The sequence below is a fragment of the Apaloderma vittatum genome, unplaced genomic scaffold (genome assembly GCF_000703405.1).
Source record: "Apaloderma vittatum isolate BGI_N311 unplaced genomic scaffold, ASM70340v1 scaffold24491, whole genome shotgun sequence".
NCBI lineage: Eukaryota > Metazoa > Chordata > Aves > Trogoniformes > Trogonidae > Apaloderma > Apaloderma vittatum.
Window position 1 is genome coordinate 1 of NW_009697699.1, and position 15,816 is coordinate 15,816.

The 15,816-nt window shown below is 46.2% G+C and overlaps 1 protein-coding gene across 1 annotated transcript; it reads left to right on the forward strand.

Annotated features, from left to right (window-relative positions):
- Positions 1–5: 5 nt before the first annotated feature.
- On the forward strand, positions 6–15,547 carry KIF4A (kinesin family member 4A; the record flags this gene model as incomplete). The annotated part of the gene is made up of 29 exons (XM_009877742.1): positions 6–129; positions 724–914; positions 1,187–1,279; positions 2,036–2,202; positions 2,451–2,545; positions 2,738–2,857; positions 3,146–3,321; positions 3,709–3,770; positions 4,442–4,577; positions 5,035–5,093; positions 5,287–5,392; positions 6,067–6,132; positions 6,413–6,598; positions 6,728–6,831; positions 7,137–7,281; positions 7,763–7,873; positions 8,623–8,706; positions 9,296–9,409; positions 9,637–9,792; positions 10,011–10,105; positions 10,644–10,773; positions 11,488–11,658; positions 12,006–12,113; positions 12,468–12,545; positions 12,642–12,743; positions 13,423–13,584; positions 14,275–14,394; positions 14,889–15,011; positions 15,350–15,547. Coding segments are annotated over 29 exons (3,582 nt in total), but the record flags the coding sequence as incomplete, so codon positions are not given.
- Positions 15,548–15,816: the final 269 nt, after the last annotated feature.

Sequence of the window (15,816 nt, forward strand, 5' to 3'; positions counted from 1 at the left end):
CGTCTCCCCGGCAGGTGGTGGTTGGCAGCGATAAATCGTTCACGTACGACTACGTGTTCGACCCCTCGGTGGAGCAGGAGGAAGTGTTCAACACGGCGGGCGCCCCCCTCGTACGAGGCATCTTCAAAGGTTGGTGGTGACCGAGCTCCGGCTCTGCTGTGACACGCCGGGGGGCTCTGTGGGCCCGGCTGGGGGGGCAGAAGGAGCTGCTTAGTTCTTCGTTCTTTGATTTTCTCAGCAAAATGAAATCCTGCACTGTCTAGATACTGACTCCAGCCTCTAGTGAGAAATGCCCAGTCTTGCAGGGCTAACACAAAGGCTCGTTCTCTGGGTCGTTCTGGTTCCTGAAGCTGTTTTACATAAAGCAAGAGAATTTTATCAAGAATAACACAATAAATCGATAAGCATCCCGTACCAGAAGCTGCTGGCGGTGCTACGGTAGAGCTGGGCTGACAAAGAACCTACAGTGTGTTTCGGTGACGTGCTCTGGTAAAGGAACAGTGCAGTCTTAAAAAAAGAGCTGGAATAACAACTGTGGCTTGGGGACCTTTTCACCGCCTTCTCTTCCCTCGGTGCTAACTGTGACCCACGCACAAAGCTGGTGTAAAGCGGCAGTGAGGGGCAGTGCTTTTCCAGAAGGATGCTTTCATAGAATGCAGCTTTGTTCCTCGAAGTTCTGTCTGGTTCCCGCGTGACTGTCTGATCCCTTGTCCCCTCCCCCAGGGTATAATGCCACTGTTTTAGCCTACGGACAGACGGGATCTGGAAAAACATACTCCATGGGAGGTACCTACACCGCCAACCAAGAGCATGAGCCGAACGTGGGGGTCATCCCTCGGGTAATCCAACTGCTGTTTAAGGAGAAGGAGCAAAGGCAGGATTGGGAATTCGTCCTCAAAGTTTCTTATCTAGAGGTAAATACTGGGTTTGGTTTTTAAAGCTACCTTAAAGCTATGAGTTGCACATAAAGTGAGCTCTGACGAGGCCAACTCCTTCAAGTAATAGAAATTCATTAAGTCAAAAACCTAAGATTACATAAGGTTTTGAAAGGGACTGGATTCTGAGTCTTGGGTATCTTTTTCTAAGGGTGAAATGAGAAGGATGTCGTGCAAACTTGGCCACGATTTCAGTGTAACTGCATTCTCTTATAAGGCTGCTGACTGACTTGCCCTTTGGATGCTTTCAGATCTACAATGAGGACATTCTGGACCTGCTGTGCTCCTCAAGAGAACGGTCTTCTCAAATCAGTATCCGTGAAGATCCGAAAGAAGGCATAAAGGTCCGTTGTCCTGTCAGATGTGGGTACATAAGAGGGTGGTGTGGCTCAGGACTAGTGGTTTGGTGAAGCAGCTGTCTGGCTTCCTGAGCAGCACTTTGTGTTAGTGAGTATGAACTCGTCACAACTGCTCACTCCTCTCAGATGTTGGTGATCCTTACTTTTACTCGAAGTAACACCGATAGGATTAGGTATGACAAAGCCACTTGCAAGTCCTGTTCTGTCTTTTCTTGAAGGTTGATTTAGGTAAATACCCGAGAGCGTTGTACTTCACCAAATTTCAAACTCTGTTGCAATCGCACTCTTCAGTTTGGCAGAAGTAGCGAGGGACAAGGGGATCCCGAGTGGAACCTATTTAAGTGTCCAAGGTGCTTTTTTAGTGGTTTTGTGTGCTTATAGTGTAGTGCAGAAAAACCTCTGTCCTTTTTTTCCCTCACACCTGCCTTTGCTCTATTCACACAAATACCCCACCCTCCTTCAGCCCGGAACTTCAGCACGACTTTCAGCTCCCAGCTTGGCCGGGGATATCTGAAGGCAGCCAAGAGTTTCTCCCCAGAGCACCAATGCAAAGTTCAGAATAAGTTTCTACTGGGGGGATCCACACCATGGCTCCATCTTGAAGCGAGATTCTGATTCCTGTGAACATGTATTGACACGGAGACTTTGTCTGCCGTAGTCTAAAACAGAGGATAATTTTTTCTGATATAAGTTGGGACGAGGAGAAAGGAGAGGATAAATGATGTTTTCCTCCTGGAACAGATTGTAGGGTTAACAGAAAGAAGTGTCAGCTGTGCCCAAGACACTGTATCCTGCCTAGAGCAAGGCAACAATTCCAGAACGGTGGCCTCCACGGCGATGAACTCCCAGTCCTCACGGTCCCATGCCATCTTCACCATTTGCATTGACCAGAAGAAGAAAAACGACAAGTAAGTGTGATTGTGCAGCTGCTCCCAGCAGCTGTCAGGGCTCAGGTTTACTCACAATGTCATCATTTTGCCGTTCTCTCTTGGTCTTGGATGAACTCAGCTGAGCTCCTCTTGAGGCAGTTCCTTTACTTGGCTGTCTCGGATACAAAGTACATTTTTCCAGCCCAGTAGTTCAGCTGTAATAACTACTGCTCCTATCCAAGCTGCATGTTTACCTGAGGTTGTAAAACAGTCTGTTTCTGCCACAGGAACAGCAGCTTTCACTCCAAGTTACACCTGGTTGATCTTGCTGGTTCTGAGAGACAGAAGAAGACCAAGGCTGAGGGAGACCGACTGAAAGAAGGTCTGTGGGAAAAGAACGATTATAGCTTGGGTTTCTCACCTCTTTTGAGTTAATAAATGCAGTCCTTGTCAGGAAAAGCAAAGCAGTTCTTTAATTAACCCTTATAATGTGATTGTTTTTAATCATCCTAATTTTTTTAGGACAGGAAATGACCAATTGCTAGTTGCTGAGGTGTTCTCTGTTCGTGTGCAGGCATCAACATCAACAGAGGTCTCCTCTGCCTGGGGAATGTAATTAGTGCTCTTGGTGATGAAAATAAAAAAAGTGGGTTTGTGCCCTACAGAGACTCAAAGTTAACAAGACTGCTGCAAGGTAAGAGGCAGGCGATGATGAAGTCTAAACCTGCAGATGCGCTTTAAAAAGCAAAGTAGCAAAAAACCCCAACTGTCCTACCCACTCATGCGGTCTTAGATATCTTACTGATGATATCTTACTGATGATATCTTACTGATGATATCTTACTGATGATATCTTACTGATGATATCTTACTGATGATATCTTACTGATGATATCTTACTGATGATATCTTACTGATGATATCTTACTGGTCACTCTTGCTCTCTCTCAAAGCTTTGATTGTGCCCTGTTTTCCTTCTCAGATTCCCTGGGAGGCAACAGCCACACTCTCATGATTGCCTGCGTCAGCCCAGCGGATTCCAACCTAGAAGAGACTCTAAATACTTTGCGTTATGCTGACAGAGCAAGAAAAATAAAAAATAAACCAATCGTCAACCTTGATCCCCAGGCAGCCGAGTTGCATAATCTGAAGCAGCAGGTACGGGGAAGCGAAGAGCTGTTGCTATGTGGTTGACTTTAGAGGGAAGCAAGTCACATAAATGAGAATTACTTAAATCCAAAGCTGGAAGGGTCCAAGGCCTTGTCTACTGAAAAATCCTGTTGCTCAGCGAGATCTGATGTGTGTCACTTGTCTGTGGGTGACTTCAGGTGCTTCTGATCTGAGCATTCGGGATGAAGAGAAGGTAGTTTGGGGTTCTTTTTAGGGCAAATTGAAATGCTGTAGCAACACGATTCCTTTCCACAGGCAGTGGAAAAAGCACAGTTGTGGAGCAGGTAACTCCTGCTTAAGACTAAGGATCTTAAAGGTGTTCTTCATCTATTTTCTATATGGGAGAGTTTTTGCATCTAGTAATTGTCTTTCTAGGTACAACAGCTACAGGTGTTACTGCTGCAGGCCCACGGAGGGACCCTCCCGATGGCGATCAAGTAAGCTTTGTAGATTAATGCTCAGTGTATCCGATGGCCTCCACATGCCAGCAGAGGCTCTACATCTCACTGGCTCTAGACAGTGCTGTCCAGCGAGGAGAGAGCAAACCGGTTACTTTCTAATAGGATCTGAACGATTTCTTCTTTCTTTTCGTCACACTGAAATTCCGTGCATGTTCTGGGTCATTTAGCTCTGTGGCAAATGCCTTAAGATTGCGAAAATCCATTGTGAGAAGTGAGAGGAACTTGGTAATATTTCTTAACGGAGCATCTGTTTCTGGGGCTCATCTGTCCCTTTGTCCTTCCTCATCACTTTACCCTGAAATGTAGGGCACTTCCATCTCTGCTGTTCTTTAAAACGCAAAGTGCAGGGATGAGTTGGATTGTGAAGGTGTTTTCTTCTGAGGACACTTCAAAACCCAAGTTCACCCAGTTTACAGACTTGCCACTGGTTGAACAGCGTTACTGTTTCAAAAGGGTGTTTTCTGCTCTGAAAAATGTCTGCTTTTGGAATGCTGCGTTACTTGACTTTTTGAATTCAGTTACTTCTGTTCATCTGCTACAACCGATAAACATTATAAGTTACGTGGGAAACTTGGAGGTGATTTCAGCACCATTCAAAACCTCTAGCCAAGTCGTGTTCACTAGCAAATGGGTCCTTGCTGTTTCAGTAGTACGGCACCTTCAGAGAATCTTCAGTCCCTGATGGAGAAGAACCAGCTGCTGACGGAGGAGAATCGAAAGCTGAGCCGAGGGCTGAGCGAGGCTGCTGGTCAGACAGCACAGATGTTGGAGAGGATTATTCTGGTAAGCTTCAGCTACCCAGGAAGACCTTTAAATTGTGTGATTTCCCCCTTGTAGCTAAAGATTGATCGATATCAGCTCCTGTACTGCTGCTGTTACGAATGTCTAATGTTCCTTTTGCATTTATTGAGCTGTCAGTCAGAACCAAAAGTCTTCCACAGCCTGGCAGAGCCTATAGATTTGGTGACTTCAGTGGGGAAAAGTAGATCTGAAACTTCCAGCTTTTCTGTTACTTTAATGTTTTAAATGCCAGCTCTTGTGGGTGCACACTCTCTTCCCTCTTCTCTGCTTTGTTGTGGTGTATATTCCTGAAAAATGGGGTGTTTTCTAAACAAACTGGAGGTGATAATCACACGAGATCTTTCGGTTAATTGATTTGCCACGTATCTTTTGCGACAAATAAATTAGTTCTTCTTATCTTGCTTTTCCTACAATTCAGTGTAATTCTGACTTCTTTTAGACAGAGCAAGAAAATGAGAAGATGAACGCTAAACTAGAGCAACTTCAGCAACACGCTGTGTAAGTCTGTTCCCATGCCCTGCTCGTGCTGAGGAAACGTCCTTCAGCGTTAAATGTTTTTGTTGGGACGAACTGGATACAGTCAATTCGTGTTTGTTCGTCCAGAGCTCATTTCTGTGTTTAGTAGGAAATTTATTCCTTATTGGCACGTGTAACACAAACTCATGGAGTTATTCTCATGTCTGCATTGCAGATGCAAGCTCGATCTGCAGAAGCTGGTAGAGACTGTGGAAGACGAGGAACTAAAAGCGGATGTGGAGGTGATTCGCAATCTGCAGCAAGTGTTGGCTCAGCTGCAGGTAAGAATTAATCCAGGGAGAGAAGCGTGTGTGCCAAGTGAGTTTGCTAATGAAACCCAAGGGTTCTTTTGCTGATCTCTGCAGAAAACTTGCTTGAGAAGACCAGGAGTTATAAGTATTAATAAGTATCAATATCCACTTCCAAACAAGCTGTCCTGCTCTGCTTTTAATGGTGCCGAAAGGCCACTGGTGCTTGAGTGGCTGTGCATGGTGGGGAAAAAGGAAGAGTCTCCATAAGAGTCTGACAGTGGGATATTAGCATGGATTTACAATCCAAAAGCTGGAAGGAGGGTTATAAACTGAGTTATTTTAATGAGCAACCCGAACTGCAGCGACCTGACATTGTTAAATAGAAGTTGCCAAAATCTTTGTTTGATTGAGGAACTTTGTTCTCTCTTGCTAGACATCCCCCCTGTTCCCAGACTCTGTACTCTGGGGAGGAGCTGGCTGCCCATGCCGGCGTTCAGGGCAGACAGAGTGCCTTGTCCAGCGAGCCTGGGAGGAGTGTGCTCTCTTTCCGAAAGGAGAAAGACAACCCTCTTTCCAGAGAGAGCTTTCTGGACAGAGGCACATAACATTATGCTTTGTCATTATAGGCCAACAGGCTTTTATTAGCTTTGTTTTACTTCATCTTCCACTTTTTACCAAAATTTTCTTCTCTTTGTGCTATATAGAGTGAAAATGCTGCCACAACGGAAGCTGCTGCAGAGATGGCAAACTCTGAACAGGATGGTACAGCTGTAAGTGAGGGGAGTCCAGCAGGGCAGACCTTAACAGGGACGTGCTTTATCTACAGCCTTAGGGTAGTTTTCTGATCAAAACGTTTGGTAAATAACGTGTGACCCGTGGGGATGCTGCCTTTCTATGCTCTTGCTTGCTCAATGCGTTCAAGATCGAGAACTTGTTTGTATTTCTGAGTGTCCGATTTTTTAATGTTCCAAGTGAATTTCAAGTGTTGTGCAGAACACGGTTAAGGAGCTGTACGTTGGCCTGTCCTGCTCATTGCTGTGTGTCCTCTAGGCAGCGGAAATGGGCCAGGATGCCAAGAGATCCTCGGATGACTTCAGCACCCAACACGCCCTCCGGCAGGCACAGATGTCCAAAGAGCTGCTTGAACTGAATAAAGTCCTGGCTCTGAAAGAAGCACTTGCCAAAAAAATGACCCAGAATGATAGTCAGCTGGAGCCCATTCAGTCCCAATACCAGGTAAACTCCTCTGAAATAGTTCTTCTAAGGCCACGTTCACTTCCTTTTTTCCTGTTAATGCAGTCCCTGCGTGCTGAGGAGGGAAGGGGAATTTTTATTTGAAGGCTTTACTACTCTTGTCTTTTCTAGACTAATATCAAGGATCTGGAATCGGAGGTCAGCAGTCTGCAGAAAGAAAAGGAGGAGCTGATCCTGGCTCTGCAGGCGGCAAAGAAGGACGTCAACCAAGCCAAGTAAGAGTGACTATACAGGGCTGCAAAAACCGTGTTAGTGTGCCTGTGAAAATTCATGATCTTGCACGGCTGCTCTTTGTAAAAACTCTCATCGTGCTGCAAAGGCGTCCCTTCAATGTGCTGTGTGAGTCGGGTGAATTGCAAAGAAGCCTGACTGTGGGCTTTCGTCAGTGGGAAAGATGATAAACCAAAATTGCTTTTCTTTTCTTAAAGTGTCTCTAAAGTTGGAGAGTATTTCTTTGAGAACAACAGTAATTAGTGAGGCTGGTTTTAAAGTGTAATTTTTATGGGTTTTTTTTTGGTAGGCTAAGTGAGCGACGTCGGAAAAGACTTCAGGAGCTGGAAGGGCAAATTAATGAGCTGAAGAAAAAGCTGAATGAGCAGTCAAAGCTCTTAAAGCTGAAAGAATCTACAGAGCGCACTGTCTCCAAACTGCACCAGGAGATCAGGGTAACTAACCAGTTCTCGAGCTTGCCCCAGTAGAGACAAAGCAGCTTCCAGACAGAAAGCACTCACTTTCTGTTTTGTTAGACCGAGAATACCAGTTCTTGGCAAGATTCCTGTGGCTGGGTGACCACGGCTGCTGCTGTAATTCGCTAGGCAGGTGGCTACTGAGGCTTGGAGGAAAAAAAAAAGAAGTCCAAAATGTCTTCTGGCTCTTCTGATAACATATTGCCTCAGTCAAATCACTCCACTTTGATTCCCATGTGTGCACCACGCATGTGTTTCTCTCCCATCTATGCCTTAAAAAATTAATTCCTGGACTTTAGCTCTTTTCCAATGTCCTGAGGCAGGTACTCCGAGTGGGCAGCACAGTGGAGTATTTCCCACCTGCCACTGCCCACCCCAACAGACACACAAGGAGAGTAGAGGTTGAAACTACCCAGAAGGCAAGTCTGGGACAATTCTTCCAGCCATTTCTATTTTTCAGGAAATGAAAACCCAGAGGGTACAGCTGATGCGCCAGATGAAAGAGGATGCTGAGAAATTCAGGCAGTGGAAACAGCAGAAGGACAAGGAAGTCATCCAGCTGAAAGAACGGGTGAGCAAACAATAAGACCCCAAACTGGACCTTCCTCTGAAGAGTGAAACAAATCTTAAAGAGTTTGCTGCGAGGCTTTAACTGACCAGCAGCTGGAGAACATCTGGGGAATGCTTTGAAGATAATGTTGGCTCATATGGTTGCCACCCGTTGTCGTAAATGGACTCACTCGCTTATGTCTGGAGACTTTAAACTATCGATGCAGTCGTCGTGTCTCAGCCCTAAAGCAGAAGGCAGAAATGTTTAAAATATTAAAGTTTTTAAAGTTGTGGGGTTTGGCCAGAGATGGGAGGTGTTTAAACGTCCAAAGAAATATTGAATCTGCAGGTAAACAGACTCGTTAATGAAATCTCACTGCTTGTAGCGTTCAAGTGTCATGGCCAGCAGACCTCTGTGCCTCTGGGAGTTCTTACTGTGACAAGTTTGCCCCTCAGGGCTTTAGGACTCTAAGTCTTAAACGCTTAGTTTGCAGCCTCTTACAGCCTTTGGGCTGCTAAACCTTTGGTAACGGAAAGTGTGGAGCCCCTTACAGTCACGTTAAGCCTCACGGCTGTTTGTCCTCAGAAGCCCTACACAGTTTACGCTTTTAACAATGAGAGAAATCATTATCCTGAAACACTCACATTGCAGAACAGCAAATGTAATTATTGTGTTCTGAGAAGTGTGAAACTGGCCATAAGCGTTAATGTGATGTGATTTTTTTTTTTTTTTTTCTTTCTCTAATCTGTCTTAATATTGTTTTCCTGCAGGATCGCAAGAGACAGTATGAGATGCTGAAGCTGGAACGAGATTTCCAGAAGCAGGCCAATGTACTTCGGCGCAAAACGGAAGAGGTAAGGAGCCCCTGTCTGCTAGAAGCTCCTGAGCAGATCCTAAAGGTCTGCAAAGTGTGGTTGGAGGTTGTTGTAGGATATGCAGAAACTTCTTAAAAGCAGTTTGGAGGTTTGGAAATGGATGTTTTTTCTCTCGGCTGAAAAATATCATCCCTCTGTTTTGTGACCTTTGAGGAATTCTAGTTAAATCTGCTCCTTAAAGGCTAGACTACCCTTTGAGCATCAGGCTGCTGTGGTAAATCTGTCACAGATACCCAACTAGAAAGTGTAAAATAAGCTTGAGCTGTGGATATCCTAGATTGCAATTCAGAATTCCTTCAGGGTGGCTGTATAGAAGAAACGCATTTTGAAATCATTGGTTTGGATCCTTTCTTCTACCTTTAGGCCTAGAAGCAGGGTTCTCTTTAAACTGGCAATCTCAGCAAAGGAAATAAAGTCAAAGACTGTAGTCTCAGCTTAATTCTAAATTTGTTCTTAAGTTGGTTTCTTAACCTTGCGCCCTCTTCTCACTGTCTGGCTTGTGCTGTGAACACCTTGTGTTCTCAGCAGCTGCAGATTAAGTTCAGCTTTTGTGCAAAACATTTTACAGGCGGCAGCTGCTAACAAGCGCCTGAAGGATGCTCTGCAGAAACAACGAGAGGCTGCAGATAAACGCAAGGAAAGTCAAAGCCGGGGAATGGAAGGAGTCGCTGCGCGAGTAAAGGTGGGTGACGGCGCGTTGTGCGTTCAAAGAAACAACGGGCACGCGTAGCTTTGTGAGCTCCGTCGGTGCTGCTGGGGAGCAGAGGGGGGGAACATGGAGGTGACGTGATTTTTCACTGTATCTGCAAAGGCATTTCGAAGGAGGATTTTAGTCCTGAGGTTGAGACTGCCTTGAACCACTATATTGGGTTTGGTTATGGGTTTGTTCTGGTTTTTTTTCTCCTCCAGAGCTGGCTTGCAAACGAGGTAGAGGTTCTCGTTAGCACCGAAGAGGCTCGACGGCACCTCGCAGACCTTCTGGAGGACAGAAAGATCTTGGCACAGGAACTCCTTCAGCTTAAGGAGAAGAAGGAGGCTGGGGAAAACCCACCTCTAAAGCTCCGGGTAAGAGAGAGGCCAGTGCTGCCCTGTGTCACACCTCTCTGGCTGTCACTCCTGTTCGATTTTTCCCTCAGAAGGTAGGGATGGGAGTGGTTGCCTTTCTGGAAGAGAGGGTTAATTAATGTGCCTCCTCTTTGTTGAAATTTCTGCAAATGAAGGCCCAGCCTTGCGTGCTTTCCTTCACCTGCTGCTCACTTCTGTCTGTTACTACAATTTCTTAGAGACGCACCTACTCCCTCGCGGATTTTCAGGCGTCAGAGGTGGACATTTCCCTATCGAAGCAGATAGAAAGCCTGGAAACGGAGATGGGGCTCAGGTAAGGCAGTGCCACAAAGCTGATTTGCCCGGTCTCGCCTCTGCTTTTCTTCCTCATCTCTGTTATGATGAAGTGAAACAGAAGAGAAAGCAAAATAACTTAGAAAATGGCACTAAAAATAAGACTATGTAGTTTTCGTGATCTGAATTTGTCCAGAACGTGGGAGGAGATGAGGACACTGCTTAGTCACAAAGATTGCTTTATTTTTTTTTATATTTTTATTGGTTTGCGAGAACACGTAGTTTTCGTGATCTGAATTTTTCCAGAACGTGAGAGGAGATGAGGACACTGCTTGGTCACAAAGATTGCTTTATTTTTTTTTTATATTTTTATTGGTTTGCGAGAATCTCTATATGAGCTTTGAATCAGAAGTGTGAAGGGGAGATGAAACTCCCTGGTGTAGAGTTGCAGATTCCTGTTGCTCTATTAAGCAGTCAGAATTTTAATCTGAAACACTTTGTCTAATATTCTGGTAACAGCAACTTCAGCTCAGGTTTTCTCCCGTGTCGTGACCTCAATTACATGTGTTCTTCCAAAGGAGCGCCCAGATAGCAGATCTGCAGCAGAAACTTTTAGATGCAGACAATGGAGATCGTGCGAAACAGCGTTGGGACAACATTGCGACCATTCTCGAGGCGAAATGTGCTTTGAAATATCTCCTCGGAGAGGTAAATTCTGAATTTTCCTGAAAACAAAGATTCTAAGTCTGCTTAGCCAGGAGGGAAGGGAAGTGACAAGCAGGCCGACAGCAGAGATGAATTCAAGTGAAGTCTGCTTGTACTGGATGAGCTTTATTTCCCTTGCAACTTCTGATTAACACATTTCCCTGTAGAACACTCTAGGGAGTGAAATCCAAAAAACAAGGAAGAAGGAAACAATAGATGGAGATCTGGCGATATTGGTTAAAGCTGTGCTTGCAGAAGTCTTGCGTGGGAAGAGACAAATTTGAGAAGCAGAATAAAATAGAAAAAAATACCTAAAAATACTTTTTGGACAAGTAGGCAATCTGCAGGGCAATGAGGGGAGTGCTCTGAGGTCAGAGTGGAAGCAGCGCAACCGATGTTGAGATGAGAGAAGCTTGAGCAAGGCCAGGGCTGGGAGAGGGTAGGAAATGGGCTGATGGGGAATCAGGGCAAGAACGACCAAATGAGAAGAATAATCTATTGGTCACTGGTGCTTGGAAAGCAAAGAAGAAGGAGGGAGCCAGTATGGGAAAACATTCATTTTAGGGGGCATCTCTGATCTTTCCAGCTCTTAGGGTGCTGGAAACCAAAGAGAAATGCTTCGCCTGCAGGCTGCGGCGTGTCTGTCCCAGCAGGCGCTCCCAAACGTGGAGCTCACTGAGCCAAGGGATCGCCTTGCTTTTTTTTTGTGTCTTTCAGCTGGTCTCCTCCAAAGTGCAGGAAAGCAAGCTGGAGAGCAGCCTGCAGCAGAGCAAAGCCAGCTGTGCAGACATGCAGAAGATGTTGACTGAAGAGCGAAATCACGTAACGGAGATGGAGGCCGAGTTCCAAAATCAGCTTTTGGTGCAGGAACAACACCACCAAGAAAAGGTAAAACGCAAAGCGACAGAAATCGCAAGAGCTCCTGCTTCTTGGGACTCTGAGCCTCAGATCTGCTCAGAGAGAAAGGCAAAGGGCGTGTGCTGAAACCAATGTGGTGCTGATCAAGATTCGTTAGACTCTGGCAGGTAGTTGATAAAAGTCCATCTTCCTACGGAAGTTGTTTTACTCAGCAGCTTCTGGTAGTGCTTTAAGTGAGGATGTTGCACCTGAGCACAAAGTCGATCGGGGCAGAATGAAATTTTTCTGGAATTGTTGAGGCCTTCTACTCCTGAGCTGCCGGATGTCTCTTTAGGAATTCAGGCCTGATTGCCTCTGCTCGGTTAATTTGCTTTTAGGTTCTCTACCTGCTCAGCCAATTTCAGCAAAAAGAAGCAGCAGAGAAGAGATTGGAGGATTCGCTCAGTGAGCAGGAGAAACAGCTGCAAGAGCGACTCAAATTCCAGGTAGAGAGGGGTCGAGAGGGGGATTGGGGAGGGGGCATGTGTGTGTGTGTGTGTTTAGGATTGATGTTACCTGGTACTTGGAGTTCAGAATTTGTTGATAAGCCTTAGAAACAGAAGGAGTTTTAGATCGTAAATGGCCGCCCTGGAAGGATCAAATTCTCGGTGCTGGCAGGGTTATGCACAAAATAAGGTGGTAGCACTAACGATTTCCCTGATCAGTCAGAGCCCATCTCCTGCTGGAGAATAGAGAGAAGCCCCTCTGAATGTGCAGGAAAGATCCAAACAGAAAAACACATCCCATACAATTGTTTGTGCCCCCATCAGCCGACAGATTCCCTCTTTTCTGGCAAACAGGAGGAAGAGCTGGAGAAAATGAGGGAGATCTGTGAGAAGAACCAAGACCTTATCCATGAGAACGATACTCTTAAACAGGTAAAGGTCTGGTCAGACTTCAGTCAAGAGAGCTTCTTGACAGTTGCATTTGTGTATTTTGCAAACTAATTTTTTTTTTTTTATCTCTCTTAACAGAAACTGTTGCTCCTCCAAGTTGCCAGTGGACAAAGGCTCCACCGTGTTCTCCAAATGCAGTCCGAGTCCTCAGATTCTTCCTTTGATTATATTCCACCCAAGGTAAAGATGCTTCATACTATTTTCTGTGCTTGTGTTGTACCTGGGTTCTCTTTGAAAGTTAATGCTGGCTGTTAATGGTCTTGGTTTCTTTCTCCTAAGCTGCTTTTTACGCAGCATCTTGTTCTGCTGGCTGAAGCAGGCCTGTTCTCTGCGTCAGACAGTCCTTAAGGCTTCTGTTTTCAGAATGCTTCTGAAACCAGCTCGCACCAGTTTTTAGATATTTTAAAAAAAACAAACACCAAAACTCAAACCTGTTTCCTCAGTGTCTAATTATGTTGGAGTCTGTATCCTCCTTAGTAACCCGGGTGTTTTCTCTGTAGCATTTCCAGTCTCTGAATTACAGACCCAGGCATCTGTCGCAGAAAATGTAATCAAAGAGCCAAATCTTAGTGCTGGGAGGAATAAACCATCTAAAACTACGTCGCCAAGGCTGTGACACAAAGCTATTAATTTTCCAATTTTACAAATTTCCAATTTTACAAACTCAGTTTAAATTGTCAGCAATTAAAAATTCAATTGGTCAACTTGACCTTTTTGTCTCCTCCCTTAACCCTACGTCCTGCTTTGGCTGTCCCAGAGGAGCAGGGCTGGGCTGGTGGGACTCTGAGGTGCACTAATGAAACATAAACCCGCTGTTACTCCTTCTGGGCCCCTCAACCCTTGTAATTTCCATGTGCAGCCCAAGACTCGCCGGCAGACGACAGCAAGACCCCGAGCACCGACCCCAGAAATGGACGTGAAAGAGCTGTTCTCCGACTCGGAGGAATCTGGAGCGGAGCTGGAGGATGCGGACTGGGTTCCAGTAAAAGCAGTTAAAGGAACAAAGAAAAGCACAGCGGGGGTAAGATGCGGTGGCCTTTGCCTTGTTGTCACTCCTTGCTGCTACCCCGAAGGACCGTGTGTGTGTGTGTAGAAGTGGTGAGCACTGGTGTTCCCACTGAGCCCTTCTCCTTTCACGGAGGGGTAAATTATTACATATTTCACTACTGAGTAACTGTGAAAATGCCAGCAGTAACCACAGAAAAGCTTCTAAATTTTAAGCTCTAGTTGCTCACAGTGGAGCTCGTCAAGCGGATGAATTCTGAACTGTGCTGTCGGCTTGATTGTGGGCAGTTCTGTTGGCGGTGTTGCAGGAAGGGAGGGTTTGTGCTCCGTGTTAGCAGTAGGGATCCATCCCTCCCGCACGCCAGGAACTGGCTGAATTGGGTCACCTCCCCCTAGATGGAGGGTCCGAGATACCGTGACTCAGGTTTGCCTCCTGGTGTGCAAACGTTCCCTTGTTTTACTGCCACAACCTGGCATCCTTCTGGGTAACTTGGGGGTCGGGGGTTGGCTGGAGATGCTTCTCTTGGGGATGCTAAAGCAAGAGATGGCTCTCGAGGTGCAAAGACCTCGTTGGTTGTTTTTAACCAGGGATGTAGGGCTGACAGTAAAAAGTCTGTGGTAATTTTGGGGATGGCAAGTTGGTTCAGGTGTCAGAGTCTCCAAAAGACCAGAGCCTTTGCTGCACAGACTCTTCTCTTCCCGACAGTGCTCCTGCAAGGGCCGCTGTGGGAACAGGCAGTGCGGCTGGCGGCGGCAGAAGATGGGCTGCACCGAGGGCTGCAGCTGTGACTTGGCGAGGTGCAGGAACCGAGAGCCCAGCACCCCGGTGAGTAGCTCCCCTTTTGGGGGTGTGCCCCCACATCCAGATGGCACAGTTGTCAGCCGTGGATACGAAGACGAACAGTTTCGGCTTTGCTTTTGCACTTAGTAAATAAAAAAAATTGCATCTTTAGCTTCAGGTGGCACAAAAAATTTAACTCGTTTTCAGGTGTTGGAGTTTTTTTTGTTTGGTTTTGTTTTTTTAAATGGGAGGGGATTGTAGTACCAGGAAGGTTGATGAGCAACTGATATTCATTAGAGAACTGGAAATGTCTGCCTCACTTTTGGATCGTGGAGATTTGAAGCAGAGACGTCCCGTAGTCATTTTTTATTGACTATTTTAGGATATTGGTTGCCTGACAGTGGCACCTGGCATCCTGTACGATAAATGACTTTGCAGCTGGAGGGAAGGTGGTTTAGGGATCCCGAGTGTTGCTTCTGCTCTTGGGGAAGGAAGGGATGGATGTTGTAAAAGTGCTCCAAGTTAGTCCTGCCCCTCAGGATCCCGCACTGTGTCAGGACCAAACAAAGGCCTCTGAAATTCCCTTCAAACTCGAAGACCCCACTGAAGTGACCCCAGGAGAGAGCTTCTTCCAGGCTGTGTACGTCACGCCGACCAAAAAGGTACTGCCGAAAGAGCCACGGTTCTGTCTGTGCACACCTTGCTTGGGGTTTTGGTTGATCTTAAAGGGAAACGGAAGAAAAAATGACCCCCCAAAAAACCCTTCAGGATGGTGATAGACTGCCGCTCGAAAATTCTGAACACACCGCAGCTGTCGAGCCAGCTTGTATCTGAGTCTGAATTCTTAAGTTTTCGTACTAACACTTTGCCCTGAAAAACAGATTCACTTCTCCCCCATGCACGCTCTGCAGGCTATTGCAAACACCGTCTGCCCCTGCTCAGCCTGTGAATTTGCCCTTCTCCAGTGACCAACTCCAAAATCGTCTTCCTTTCCTGACAGGTCCTGAAAGATAACACAGACCAAGATTTGCTCCTGAAGAAACCCAGCGCTGCGGCTGCTGCTTCCCTGCTCGTGACGGACGAGGAATCCCGAGAGAACCAGGCGCCGTTTGTGAAGAGAAAGAAGAGGATGCTGAGCAGCAACACCAGCTTCTTCTCGGGCTGTACTCCCATTAAAGAGGAGCTGGATGCTCTGTGACTGGGCTGGGCTGGGCTTCCTTACACCCTGGTGCTGGGGACTTTTTAAGAAAGCGTCAGGATCTCTTGTTCTGCAGCAGGAGCCCGCTGGCTGCCGTGCCCACAGCTGGTTGCAGCAGCAGGGGAAGTCAAACATGGTTTGTTGTCCAGTTGTTGTCCAGTTCTTTGTAAATATTTATATGTGTGGGTCTCGGGCCAACAGTTAAGAAACTTCCCTCTGGAATTTCTGTAGTGAGTGAAGATTTATCCAGGTTGCTCATTACAGCTGCC